At 41.3% G+C, this 14,143-nt stretch overlaps 1 protein-coding gene across 16 annotated transcripts in view; it reads right to left on the bottom strand.

Moving 5' to 3' along the window:
• LOC125720529 (adhesion G protein-coupled receptor L3-like) overlaps positions 1 to 14,143 on the bottom strand; it is a 165,128-nt gene that overhangs the window by 33,385 nt on the left and 117,600 nt on the right. For all 16 annotated transcript variants that reach the window (XM_048996038.1, XM_048996043.1, XM_048996045.1 and 13 more), the window contains 4 exons: positions 12,822 to 13,005; positions 8,441 to 8,563; positions 7,219 to 7,424; positions 4,841 to 5,017 (listed from right to left, as the gene is read on the bottom strand). In XM_048996038.1, the coding sequence (XP_048851995.1) occupies positions 4,841 to 5,017; positions 7,219 to 7,424; positions 8,441 to 8,563; positions 12,822 to 13,005 (690 nt within the window). The remainder of the gene's footprint in view (positions 1 to 4,840; positions 5,018 to 7,218; positions 7,425 to 8,440; positions 8,564 to 12,821; positions 13,006 to 14,143) is intronic.

Here is a 14,143-nt window from a genome sequence, read left to right as displayed (position 1 = left end):
CTCAAAACACATCTGATAGACCAACTCTCTCGATCTCCTGCCTGCGTAAGGAAGCCTGTCTTAGCTAGTCATCCGGCAAGAGGAACTTTGAAGGCATTCAGAACATCATCCAGTTCACTTTTAACATACTTTCCCAACAAAACCAAAATCTGGTGCCTTGTAGAGGAGAGGGCCCTGTGATGGGCTGGCCCCCCATCCTGGGTCATTCCCTGCCTCGTGCCCATTGCTTCCGGGCTCGGGAATCCCCCGCGACCCAGTAGGATAAGCGGTTTGGAAAATAGATGGATGGGTGAGTTCTGCAAAGCCAACCACAAGGACAGATGACACAAAAGCCAACCGTCAAACAAATCAATGTATAAAAACCACTGCTAGTGCTGAGCATTTCTTATAGACTTCCTTGAAGTTGCACATTTTATTTAAGTTTGAGTGAATATGACTGAGCATTGATTGGTTTGAAATGGGTATTGAGACAGCAGTAGAGTTTCCCAGGTATCACAATCAATCGCCTGTCCCTTGAAACACATATTTTAGTTCCAGGCCTATTTAGTGCAGAGGTATTTTAGCCAGACACTGAGAATACCATATTGATTTTCTGTAATTACTGTTACAATGGTTTATGTTCCATTTGCCCCATTTAATCAGTGTTCAGAGTAAAAAAAAAATTATTTAATATCAGCATTTAAATAATATTTAATTATATTCTATTAAAATTTAAAAAAATAATTTATAAATTGCATGCTTTTCCTTAGCAATTTAGTTCACTCATGACTTGAATCAATTTACCAGGAAGCAGTACAGATTAAGTAAGGTGCAGCTGTGGCTGTGTGTGCATGAACCGGAAAATTAAATCAAAGTGAGGTCATATACATACTTCTTTCTTTTCCCTAAAAAGCTCTGCCGTCATTACATTGTGTTTAGGCCAGATAGATTGGTTGGAATCCATATCTGAGCCATATACTCGGATTCATACAAACCTACAGTTTATGGTAATACCGGTAAGATTAACTGCACATGTTTCAAATGTGATTATGTCAACAGAATAGAGCCAAAGACGAACCATGTGCTGATTAAAGGTAGGACCTTAGAAAGCTGCCTTCGCATTTGAAGCGCAAATAGTTTCACCTCTATGCAGCTCTTAACCTCTTTAATAGTTAATAGTTCCTAACAGATAACTTGCTGTTACTGTCTCATTATCTCGCCCTGCTCGCCGAGGCCTTACAGATTATAGTCCAGACATTTTCTCTTCGACTTTCGCACTAGACCCTCATCCAAGCCATCATCATCACACCCGACTTCTCTTATTACTACTGTGCTGTTATCGCCCATGTCCCCCAGCCCTAGATTATAGCATTTCATGATCATACGATAGAAACCCTTCACCAGCTAGGACTGCTCTGAACATACAGTATATACAGAGCCAGTCAAAACTTTGGACACACCCACTCATGGAAAGGTGGGGCAGCTCTGTGGGTTGGGACTCAGAAGGTTGTCGGTTCATATCCCATGGTCAGCAGAGTGATGTCACCATTGGGCCCTTGAGCGAGGCCCTTATCCCCAATCACCCCAGGGACTGGCAGACCCTACTGTCTCCTCTACACCAGTTCCATGAGGTGGCCTCCTGAGATGCTTTTCCAGCTGTTCTGCAGGAGGTCCCACATATGCTGAGCTCTCATTGGCCGCTTTTCCTTCACACTCTGGTCAAACTCCTCTAAAACCATTTCTGCTGTGTTTAGGTCAGGTGACCAGGGCATGTCATGTGACACTATCACTCTCCTTTGTAGGTGGCTTGGCATGTCCAAAATATTCACTGGTACTGTATGTAACACTCTGATTCTCACTCTCTTTTGATTGCCATGTGACATACTAGGACCTGTGTGTACACCTACCAACAAGGACCAGCTAGACTCATGTTAGCTTTAATTAGGTACCTATAGCAGAGCTTTGCAGCTTTGAACTTTGAACACAAGAACTGACAAAATCTAGCCAAAACGAACCAATTAAGTGAGAGTGAACTTAACCACGATCCACACAACGCAACAGGTCCAGAACGAAGATGGTCCATATGACCACTGTTCTATCCTGTTATCCCACAATGACAATTTGAAATTACACAAGTTCTAAAACTAAATAAATTTGTTTCAAAATTTCAACCTCAATGAAATACATTAACATATTACTTAATATATTAATCAATCAATCAATCAAAAAGCTTAACTTTGCAGATCTTTTCCAAGCTACGGAAGTTAAAGTTATTCATAAGGTAGCGAATTTCATTAGGCTACGTTAGCAGAGCTGCAGAGGAAATTATTTCAAGAATTCATTTATAAGCTATTTAAAAATAATAAAGATGAATCTTGCATTGGTTACAGCTTAATTGCCAAACTGCCAGTATGTCCATCTCACATTAAATATACTGAAAGATTCGTAAAAGCGTTATAAGATAATCATGCTATATACAGCAGGGACTTTCGACTTTCCGAACAATACAAACATCAGATAAACAGCAGCAGCAACACAGCGCATGACCTTTAATCACCAAGCCACTATTTTGTTTTGTTTCACCGACGTCAGATTCCTCAAGCTGCGGCGCGTCATCTTTGGCAGAGATGAAAGCGAGGAGTTCATTTCAGAAATGAATAAAATGAGCTGGGAATTGAGTAGAAGTCTAATTAATTCCTACGAGACAAAAAGTGCCCATGGACAGAGGACAGTGCAATCACTCCAGCGCATTGTCCAAAAATGAGATTAAACTGCTCCCATCTCATTTGCAAAATTTACCATTTCTGACTGCTACAACTAATTAAAGCGTTAATTGCTCTGCTTATACATATATATGTGTGTGTGTGTATGTGTGTGTTTGCGTGTGTTTCCTGGTCCCCATAAGGGAAAACTCTATTTTATAAAAATCCGTGACTGCAATGAAAAAACGAAAAATGCAAAAATTCTTGCATTTAGTTTGGTTACTTATGGTTATGGTTAGTGCAAGGGGGGGTTAAGGTTGTCATAGTTAGCGTTAGCGTTTATCCCATAGAAATGAATGAGCGGTCCCCAAAAAGACATGATTACACGACTGTGTGTGTGTGTGTGTATGTTTATGTAACTGCACAATATTAATTCTTGCCACATTTGACCTTCCCCCAAATCCATACATGCATCATGGAAAATGATAAAAACCAAAACTTCATTTTCCCACAGAGAAAAATATTTAATTCCTATTCATAAATCACTAAATTGCCCCATCTGTTCTCTGCAATCCATCATTGCGCTATGTAAATAATTTATTTTAATGTTCTCCTTTAATATATTTATTTTTTTCATATTTATTTAACGTTTATGACAATACTGAGGATCACTTAATCAAACAGCGTGGAATGCCAGCACGTTCCATAAAGCAAGTGTATTTCGTCCTGGAACTTGTTTAGTTATGCAATTTCACATGTGTGTATATTGCTGAACATATAGATGCGTCAGAGTTTCGTATCATCTATCCATGCACCCATCCATTTTTAATTTCTACCGCAAGGCGTCCGCACAATAAATGCCTCTGACGATAAATATAACGCACTTTTAGACAGGCATAAGTCTGCCTGCGGGACTTAAGAGAGAGAATGGAACTATTTCTGTTGGCTCCCCCAAGAAAAATGATCAGGACGGTGGTTTGGAGGAGTTTTATGATCAATTTTCCTGAGTGGAACAGCAGCTGCCGTCGGCTGCAGAAATGTGGTGTCTCCACGGGGACCTCCCGTAAAGCTCGCCACCCCCCACCCCCCACCCTCTCCGTAAGGCGCTGCTCATCCGAGGGCCAGCCGGGGCCCTGGCCCGGCGTCCGCTGACAAACAGTCGCTCTGGCTCAGGCGCGGCGACCCTGTCGACCCGAACCGGCCGCCTCGACAAACCCGGGGGCAAGGTTCATGTGGGACGTGAGCCAATCGGGACGGGACGGGAGCCGTGATGTCACGATGACGGAGACCATGACATGTCTGCGGTAGGGCTCTAGCACTCCTGGGGGGAGCTCTCGGTGATAACAGCATTTTCCACAGGGGGGGGGGGCGATTTCTGGGAATTCACACATTGTTTTACCAGCTGTTCTCACCGATAACAGAAATATGAACATATCCTACTGCAAGGAAGAAATGCAAGACCTGTATGAACCAGCACCAAAAACAACCAGGCCAGTCACATTAATAACATCGCATGACATTTCTATTGCGGAATTTAAAATTCTTAATTTTAAATTTGTTTTGGTCTTAAAAAGACCAAGCAGAACATGATTACTAAACGCAATTTAAAAGAAAAATTCCGAATCAATTCTTTATTTTCAACACTCTCAAAAGAAATACTCATACAGGCCGAAGTCCTGCTGTTCTGACCCGTCCAGTCACGTGTAATGCTTGGTTTTTCCTAATTGTTATTTGCCGTTTTTGCGGAGCTAAGAATTCAGAGCTGTTTAGTTTTGCAGAATGAAGCACGTTTTGTTAAGAGCCAGGGAAAGAGGCTCCCATTTCACCCACAGCCATCCATCTAAGGGCCGGGGGGCCGGGACGCCAAGAATTCAAAGTAAATCCTCTTCTTTGTGACGCGTCGCGGTCTGCGGGAATTTCTCACTGCCGCTCTATCGCAAAGCTGCTGCTATTCATTTTTCCTACATCTCCTCACAATAAAATAATAATAATGATAATAATTTAAAAAAAAAAACACTAAAGAAGGTGCCATTCAAAATGTCTCGGCCAATGAAAGTGACCGAGGTTTGCATACCATGCCAGTCTAGGGAAGGACGTCAATGAATGTGGAAAAAAAAGTGTGACAAATGTCAACGGTTAACAGAGAAGTGGAAGGTTACCTTAACCTCAACGTGGGCCATCAGGACGGCGAAGTTGGTAAGGTGGGTACAGGAGCAGGTAGTATGCGTCCTGTTGGTGCCCAGTAACCGGCAGCCTTGCGTCGACCAGTATCCTATCATGGTCCGCTTCGAGTAACTCCAGAAGGAACAGTTCGGGTTGAAGTTCTCCTCAGAATACTGTGACCAAAGCAATTCATGAATAATTAACAAAAAAAAAAGTAACGTTAAAAAAAAAAAAATCCACCAAATACTCTGTGGGATTCAGATTCAGATTCATATTCAGATTCTTAGTACTTTATTGATCCCTCAGGAAATTATGTGGACCCATGGTAGAAGCAGCATTTAAATCATAATACTGTAGGAACCAGCTAGGCTACATCAATACAACAATATACCATGTTCACCCTCAGCACATGTACTTCCAAAGGTCTTCTGTGCTACGAAAGGGTCCATAGGTATTTACTTAAAGGTAATTATGACCTTTCATTATATCCTCCACTGGTGCTAGTTACCCCCTTGAAACACAATGGCATCCTTCTTTGAAAGGGATATCGCTGCAGTAATGACGGCCATTTTTTACCTGTGGAATAGGCCCTAGCTATTTTTATTTCTTAGGATTAACAGGCAGTCAAATAGCAAGATTAATAGGCATAAGATTTGTTAAATTTACAGCCCCGCCACCTCCAGTTCTACCAGCAACTGATAAACAGAGAAATACAGGCCGTTGACGTTGCAGGCACGTCTACGCAAACGTCCTTCCCACACAGCAATCATATGCCACATGACATAGTACATGATAATAACCTACAGGGCTTCTGCGGTCTCCCGAAGACGGCGGTCTGTCAAAGGTAGCGAAAAGGACCACCAATGTATAAGCCACACAAACTCTGGAGGAAGCGAAGGCGGCCCCAAGGTGATATTAATATTCCTGACCTTGCGCTCAGTGGCTCCCGTTTCATTTCGTGACCATGGCGATTCTCAGCAACCCCTGTTTTTCTCAACTGCGGCAATCTTGCCATGTTTTCCGCGACTTTGTTCTTGATCTTTCGGCCCAGTGATTCAGATGTACTCGGTCTACCCGCTTTTTTCCACATTACTGAAATTATACTACAGTTGGAGGAGCATAACCTCATCATGACTCACCTCTTTAATAAGAATTAGAAAACAAAGCAGGGATTGCTGGCTTTCCTGGGTGTTGCAGTTATATTTGGACTGATACTATTTCTCAGTTTAACTGATCATCACAACCTAGCTTGACTATTTATATATTATTCAGTTTTTACGCTTTTAAAAAAAAACTGTTATAAGGGCTATTGAAAATACATCAAATCCATTATCTATGTATTTTACATGTCCTCTATGTGTTTGTGCATCTTATTTTGAAATGTTTCCTTTCATTAAGAAATACATAAGTAGTCACTTTAAAAAGAATATTATTTAACACTATTATGTTGGGCATACCTACAATAACTTCTTTCATAATTTTCTACCTAGTAATCATACGCAAATGCCCTGGGTTTGGATGTTAAATAACTGCATGACACAATTATTTGTGACGAACTCTTACTACTGGCTGAGTAGTCTTCTAAACCAGTATTTCTCTATCCAATCCTCTGGGATTCCCAGACAGTCCATGTTTTTGCTTCCGTAGGGAGCTGGGCAGGAAGCAGAAATGTGGACAGTTTGGCAGAGAGCTGGGAGAGAGCAAAAATGCGGACTGTCAGGCAGGGTGCTGGGAGGGAGCAAAAATGTGGACCGTCTGGCAGAGAGCTGGGAGGAAGCAAAAATGTGGGCTGTCTGGCAGAGAGCAAAAATGCGGACTGTCTGGCAGGGAGCTGGGAGGGAGCAAAAATGTGGACCGTCTGGCAGAGAGCTGGGAGGAAGCAAAAATGTGGGCTGTCTGGCAGGGAGCAAAAATGCGGACTGGCTGGCAGGGAGCTGGGAGGGAGCAAAAATGTGGACCGTCTGGCAGAGAGCTGGGAGAGAGCAAAAATGCGGACTGGCTGGCAGGGAGCTGGGAGGGAGCAAAAATGTGGACCGTCTGGCAGAGAGCTGGGAGAGAGCAAAAATGCGGACTGGCTGGCAGGGAGCTGGGAGGGAGCAAAAATGTGGACCGTCTGGCAGGGACCTGGGAGGGAGCAAAAATGTGGACTGTCTGGCAGGGAGCTGGGAAGGATGTGGACTGTGTGGGAATCCCCAAGAACCGGGCTGAGCGACACTGGATTAGAAGACGACTCAGCCAGCAGTAAGAGTTGACGAACACTGATCTGAACCATTTCCGTTCTGTCCACATATCCATTTGCTATATTTAGACAAAGAGGCTTGGAAGTTAATGTTTACATATACAAGGAGCTTGTCAAAGACCACATTACCAATACCTGCAGGTGCTTCACGGTGAAGACAACAGGCTCTGTCAGATACACTCTGTTGCTCTCCTTGTTAATGGCTGCAGTGATGACCGGAGAGTTGACGATGACAGAGTAGTTGGTAGCCATGGCCTCACCACCCAGCTTCATGCTAGCATTTTCCGTCGACAGATAAGCTCCAAGGTTCTTGTATAAAACGAAGGCCATCCGAATCTCTCCTGAGGATAGAGGAACAATAAGCAACACGGTCTGGGGGAAAGAATCACCAATCCAACCTTAATCCAGTGCATGGTGCATATATATTTTTTTATTTGTTATTGTGGTGTTCAGTCCCAAAATGAGCCCACTGTGAAAAGTTATCGTGCCAGATTAACTGGATTAACAAACTTTCTTCTTACAGAGAGACCATGATTCTGAAACTAATTACATTAATTACACTAAAATAATAATAATAATAAAAAAAATCAATAAGATATTAGTTAGCAAGACATAAGTCTGTTCTGATAAAATCGAGTATTATCATATAATTGTTTAAATTATGTCTAGTGTTACCATTACACATTTGCAAATTATGTTTCACGACGGGGTATCCGTATGCAATTATGTAATTTTTCGCAGACATTATAAATATTCAAAAAAAAAAACTGGATTGCATTATGTGATAAGGCCACACAGCCCGCCGTCAATGTTAGTACACAGGCTGCAATGTAACATCTGCCGATCTACAACCCTGCTCGGATATTTGTCACAAAAAAAAAGAAGATGGCAGTATTTTGTCTATATGTATATATAACATTATTCACACACACACACGCATATATATATATATATATAGTATATACAAAACAGTGCGTATATACACACACGCACGCACACAACTACAGCATGCCGAGTGCTTCAGAATGTTGCTAGCTTGAGAAATTAATCAAACGAATTGCTCGTTCTCTTATCAGTGAGACTCTTGATGCTAGGTGGCATTTAATTGCCGAATTGCCCATTCCCCAAATCCATTCAACTTCCATTTTGCAGTGCTGCGAAACCCACTCACTCAGGCAGGCACATATCGACAGGACAAACAAAACCAAACGAATAGATTCTTAATCGTCGGTATACACTGACCTACCGAAACGTTTGCGTTTGATATCGGCAGTTACAGATGTTTTTCCGAGACCCTGTGATAATTAAATCGATTTTCAAGAACGGCTGAAAGCCCGAGACATTTACTAAAACTTACCATTTTTTCCATGTTGCTTTAAGGTGCTCGCAGACAATCGAATCGAGTTTCCGTGTCCTTCAGACTGAGGGAATCTCAAGTCCATCAAGTGTCCGTCTGTGCTCAATCTTGCCACTTCCAGCTCTACATAAGAGTTCAGAAGATGTTACTGCTCAATTTTAAAATTTTCCCACAAAACCCCCCACCTCTAGTGTTTCTGCACTCCCGAGGGTTTCCTAGGTACCCATAACCCCCATACATTTGCGCTAACTGCCTGTCAAGATGGGACGCCTTTCATTTTACACATTCATTCAATCTGACACCTACAGGAGCCACGTAGGCTCAGCTGGGTACATCTGGAACAAACAACCTTTTAGGTAGAAGTCTGCTTTGTTAACAGCTGCACTACCTGATAGCTCTTGAGGCATGACTCAGACACCATGAAGACCTGGTTTGGCAATTCAGTAGGAGAAGTAAATATTAATGCAGTTGGTCCTGGAGGAACGTTATCTCATTTCTCTATATACTGTGTGTATGGTTGAAATGACAATAAAACCTACTTGACTCGACTTGACTTTAGATACCTCTGAAGAGTTAAATCCATTGTGTTGCCCATGAAGGAGAGAGTCAATATGTTATAAAGAGGCCTTTATAGCTACTGATGGGAGACACGATTCTCACATGATGAATGCTTGAGTCATCGCATCAATTAGACTTCGAGGGCATTTCATAGCTGATTTATACCATAAAAAATTATAGTGGTATTTAGACAAGTTTTCAGACAAACAAGAGTAAGATCCGAAGGCAAGAAACTAAGCTTTGTAGAATTATGTGTTAGATTTTATCCACGTTTGGAAGCGGGCTGAAATAGCAAAGTAACCACTAAGGAATCCATAAGTAGAACTAACTGCCGAATTCTGAGATACTAGCAGCAACTCAAGATCTGTTTATAGATACAACAACATACTGCAGTTTCAAGTTTATTAAATATTCATTTCATATTTATCATACTTAGCAGGTTTCGACATTATATAAGTATGCTGTTGAAACCCCATATTTCATTGTTGATGGTTTTAGATATACTTGCTTTAGGAAACTGCAAAAAGAGAGAGAGAGAGAGAGAGAGAGACAGAGAGAGAGAGAATTGCAGAGTGTCTCTGGGGAACTTAGTGTTCCAGAAACAGGTTCCAAAGCAGTGCAGAATAGAAAGAGTGCAGGAAGGTTTGGCACAAAAACATTAGCAATAGCTTATTATCCTCAGTGGAGAAATAAAGGGTGTGGAGCCTTCCATGACAGTGAGCTCTGGTAAAAACTAAGGTGCATCATTAACATGCGGAATGAGGGGGAAAAGGCCCTCGAATATCAGCGCAGATAAAACTGACAACACTTTCAAACTGGCAGGAAAAACGCTTCCATGCACACAGACACGAATATTCAATAAAACAGTCTCCCCATTTGCAGTGCTCTGTAAACAGAAAAAAAACTACCTAAAAGTGCATAAACATTGTATTTAGGACACACTTTTCCCAAGGTGGAGGTTCAGTGCTCTAAATAGTTTTAAATAAAAACAATCCAGAAAGAGATTTTAAATATGCATAAACTTAGTAACACGCTGGGGCACAGATCACTCTGAGAATAGATGTTACTGTATTACACGCCCAGTTCTTGTCATATGCAGTGGCTCGTAAAAGTATTTGATTCCTTAACTAGCTTCACTGAACTGAAAATCCTACACTGAAATTTAGTTTTTTATTTTTATTTCAAAGCAGTGAAACTGAAAATTAATGCGGCATTACTCAAAATAGCTGTTTGTTCAAGTATTCTGCTCCCACATTCTAATTATTTGCAGAGACTCCTTTTGCAGCCATAACGGCTATTCTTTTGGAAAGTAAGTATGAAGCAAACTTTGCAAACTATTCCGGAGTCATTGTCTCATTTCTTTCCAGGCAGAATTGCTCCAGGTTGTTCCGGTGGTGAAGATCATGCCTCTGCACCACGGATCCTCATCTGAAATCAGGGCTTTGACTCAGCCATTCTAAGACTTTCAATTTTATGCTTTCCAAACACCCCAATATAACTCAAGCCTTGTGTTTGGAAACACTGGGTTGGTGAAAGACACACTAATGTTGCTAAGCTTTCGGGTTTTTGGCATGCCGGCATACTAAAAGAAATCTTCCTGCAGTATTTCAGTCTATGCTAATAAAAAAAAATCACCCCCAAAGCATAATAGCCCCCCAATCTATATATCACTGTTGGCATTTATGAAATGGGGAGAGTGTAAGATTTAGTGTCCTAAGTAGTGCTTTAAATATTGGCTTAAAAGCTCCGTCTTTCACTTCACCAGAATTTTTTTTCATAAATAGCAAATAGGTCACCAATATGCATTTTGGCAAATTATACATATGAGTTGACATAGCTTGTCGAATCTGCACTTCTCTTGTACAACACTCCTCTATGCATCAGTGTTATACAGCAGTCTTCATAAGGTTGACTGGAGGACCTTTGTTCATGGCTACTGAACTCCGGCTCCTTCAAAGGCATCACGGACCCGCTCCTTGGCTTCTCCCACAAGTCTCGAGGTCATTCTTGCTGCGTGTTTCGAAAGACTAAACACTTTTATAGGTAGCAGATAAGTCGTTTGATCTAACATCAAGTTCCTGAAAAACTGACCCAACAGTGACTATTGGGTAGGGTGACCGGATAATCCATGTCAGGCGGGACACTGTGAGCTAGGACAGGATTCGTAAACTATCACTTCAATTAAAAGGACCTGGATTTCACTGAAGCACTGAGTCCTTGCTGTGTGCTGATTGGTCAGTCTCCTATAATCATGCACGTGTCACTGATGTTAATGTGAAACAGCTGGATGGGTCTTTCAATCAAGGCAACAAAGTCAAAGCAGAAGAGGAACGGAACTATTTAGTCGAGCACAGGAGCCTTTCAGTTTTAAAGCAGTTTGTAAAACCTGAAGTAGTTCGGAGTGTCTTCCCTGATGTGGACTATCTGGTCACCCTACTACTAGAACCAACATCTAAATCTACAGCGCTGTGTCCATCTATTCTGCATTGAAGATACTTTGGCTCTAACTTTTCTGGATCACCATTTAGTTATAAGATTCACTACCACCCTTCAGAATCACAGGCTAAAAAATTACCCCTTAACTTCTCATCCAGAAAATGGGGCTTTTTAATGATTTTTAGGTGAAGGCCAATTAGGCTTAAGCAATTGTGTTCTTGTCAGGAAAATCCCTTTACACCAGTGCCAACTCAAAGCTTCCAAACCACAGCATATTTTCTTTTTCTCCTAAAGAATAAGTTCTTAAACAGTAACACAATCTCAAACAAAATAATTAATGCTGATTTTCAGTGCTATGAAACAAAAATATTTGAACTAGAAATTCTACATTGAACTACATTTCAAAGTAGTACTTCTAATTCAGTAAAATAAGAGAACAGGTCGTGGGTCTGACACTTTTAAGGTTATATGTTCTGAGTATATTAAAAACATCTCTTGAAATTGTCTGTAGTTATGCAAACACATTTGGTATGTAATGCAAATCTGACAAACGGAAGGACGATAGAGAACAAAGTATATTGTAATTTGTAACTGACTTGTAACTTTAATAAACATAAATAATAGTGGTAACACTTTACTAGGGGGTACTAATAACGTAGTACTGTACTATTACTTAATGTATTAATTACTCATAAAGTAAGTGTTAGTTACGTACTGATCCCATGTTTGTTAATCAGTAATCAATCACATGTATTCATGCAGTTACTATGTCTTTGATTTGTATCTGAGCAGTAACTGAGTTGCTAAGTTACAAAAAAGTGTTAAAAAAAGAGTTTTATTAGAGTAGAAAACAAAAGATAGCCCCTCTCAGAATCTCACTGCAATAAATGATTTCATTTAAACTGCTAAACGATAATAAATAAATATAAATATAAGATAGCTGAGGAGTTTGCAGGGCATCACTTTGGGCATTTGGAGTAACAAAAAAAATGCAAATAAAAATATTAATTTGCTTTTGAGCATTTTAGTGTCACACAGTGAAAATAATTTGTGCATTCTTGTTTTACAAAGGGCACTTCCATCATTTAAAAGTAAATCAGTGCATAATCAAAGGAAAGTGTGACTATGTGACTATACCAAACATTACATCCTGTGTGCTAATTGTGTTTCAATAAAAGTCTATGATGATGATTATATAACTGCTGGTGATAATCACCAGCGCCAATTAAAACCACTCGCTCATTCAGCTGAGCAGATACAGGCGCAGACTGGCTTTAATCAAAAACAAGTATTTCCAGAAATGGCAAACCCATCGTCTTGCCGCAGAGAGCTCTGTTTATCCACGACTACTGATTGTTCCGAGAGAAGGTTATCCGTCTCTACTTACGGATGTTCTCTGTGCTCTCCTGCACAATGTCTGTCTTGAGCAGGTTGTCTGCCAGCATGAAGGCCCCCTCTTCCACCGTATCGAGGAGCATGGTGGCGGCTCTCAGCTGATCGATGGCCGACAGTTCCCTCCAGGCCGCCTGGGCCTGGGGCTGCAGCAGATTATTAACTGTCTCCACCATGGCCTGCGTGAAAGGAAAAGGTTTAGGTGACGCACTCACTCAGGCCGAATGGAAGGACTAAGAACGTGCAATTTCCTAAATTACACAAACGGCGCTAAAGTGTGCTGAATGATGCTGCTTGCTATCTGAAAAGTTGCAGATCTCTAATTTAAATCTGAATTCCTTCATTCGGCATATGTATTTCAGTTCTACAAGTTAGCGTGTTCGATTTGAATGATTTATGAAGCTCTTTTGTTCGTTTTGAGTTCTGTGATGTCGACTAAACAAATACAAACTATACATTTCTCCCCCTCTGTCCTGATTATTTTGTTAATATAGAATGTGAAGCAATGGCATGATGCAGGGAAAGCTGTAGCCCGATGCTCGGACTCGTGAAGAAAGTTACGGAAAACTTCTCGATGGCCATGCTCTTACGCAGTCCGTAATCAGCCGACAAATCCGATATTTCTGAGCAGCTGCCGAGAACCTCTTTTCTGTTCACATGCTTGAAACGACAATGAGTCGGAAGCCCGATAAGATAGTACAACTGCAAGATGAGCCCTTCACAAACTCACTAGCACAAAGCACGCTACAGTGGATACTCGGAAATCCCTTGTGTTCATTGTCCTGCAGCCTGTAAATGCAACTCGTCCTGCCACTTCAATCCCCTTTCAAAACCAGGAAGGAAGAGCAAAGCCGGGCCCTTTAACGTCATGATGCCAGACAGGGTAATTGGCATTCGCTGACCAAAAATGGGGGGTCTTTCTCATTTTTCCATAAATTTCATTATACTGACATAAGTCTGTGTTTACTTTACGAATTATACAAAAACTGAGTACAATGTCTAGGCTTCAGAAATGTATCATTTTTCTCATGTTTGTTCAAAAGGGCCCCGAGTGCATTTCCAAATGGTAGGTTATCGCATAGCAAAGCATCCAGAAAGTTTAGCTGTACGGAAGTAAAATTATCTGAGGCCAAAAACAATCCACGGATAATCCCAGCACCTATATGACTGCAAAGCCCCTAATGTTGCACTTTGTCGAGATGCCTCAGGGATTAACACTATAGCTGTATTCTGTCTTGATCAGTGAACGGGGGGGTTAAGCATCCCAGCACGAAGGGGTAGCCGAGTTCCAGAACGTGCAGCGCGTGCCGTTAGAGC

The sequence above is a fragment of the Brienomyrus brachyistius genome, chromosome 25 (assembly GCF_023856365.1).
Source record: "Brienomyrus brachyistius isolate T26 chromosome 25, BBRACH_0.4, whole genome shotgun sequence".
NCBI classification, from domain to species: Eukaryota; Metazoa; Chordata; class Actinopteri; order Osteoglossiformes; family Mormyridae; genus Brienomyrus; species Brienomyrus brachyistius.
The sequence above is the reverse complement of the archived record's forward strand: the minus strand, read 5'-3'. Positions and strand labels throughout refer to the sequence as shown.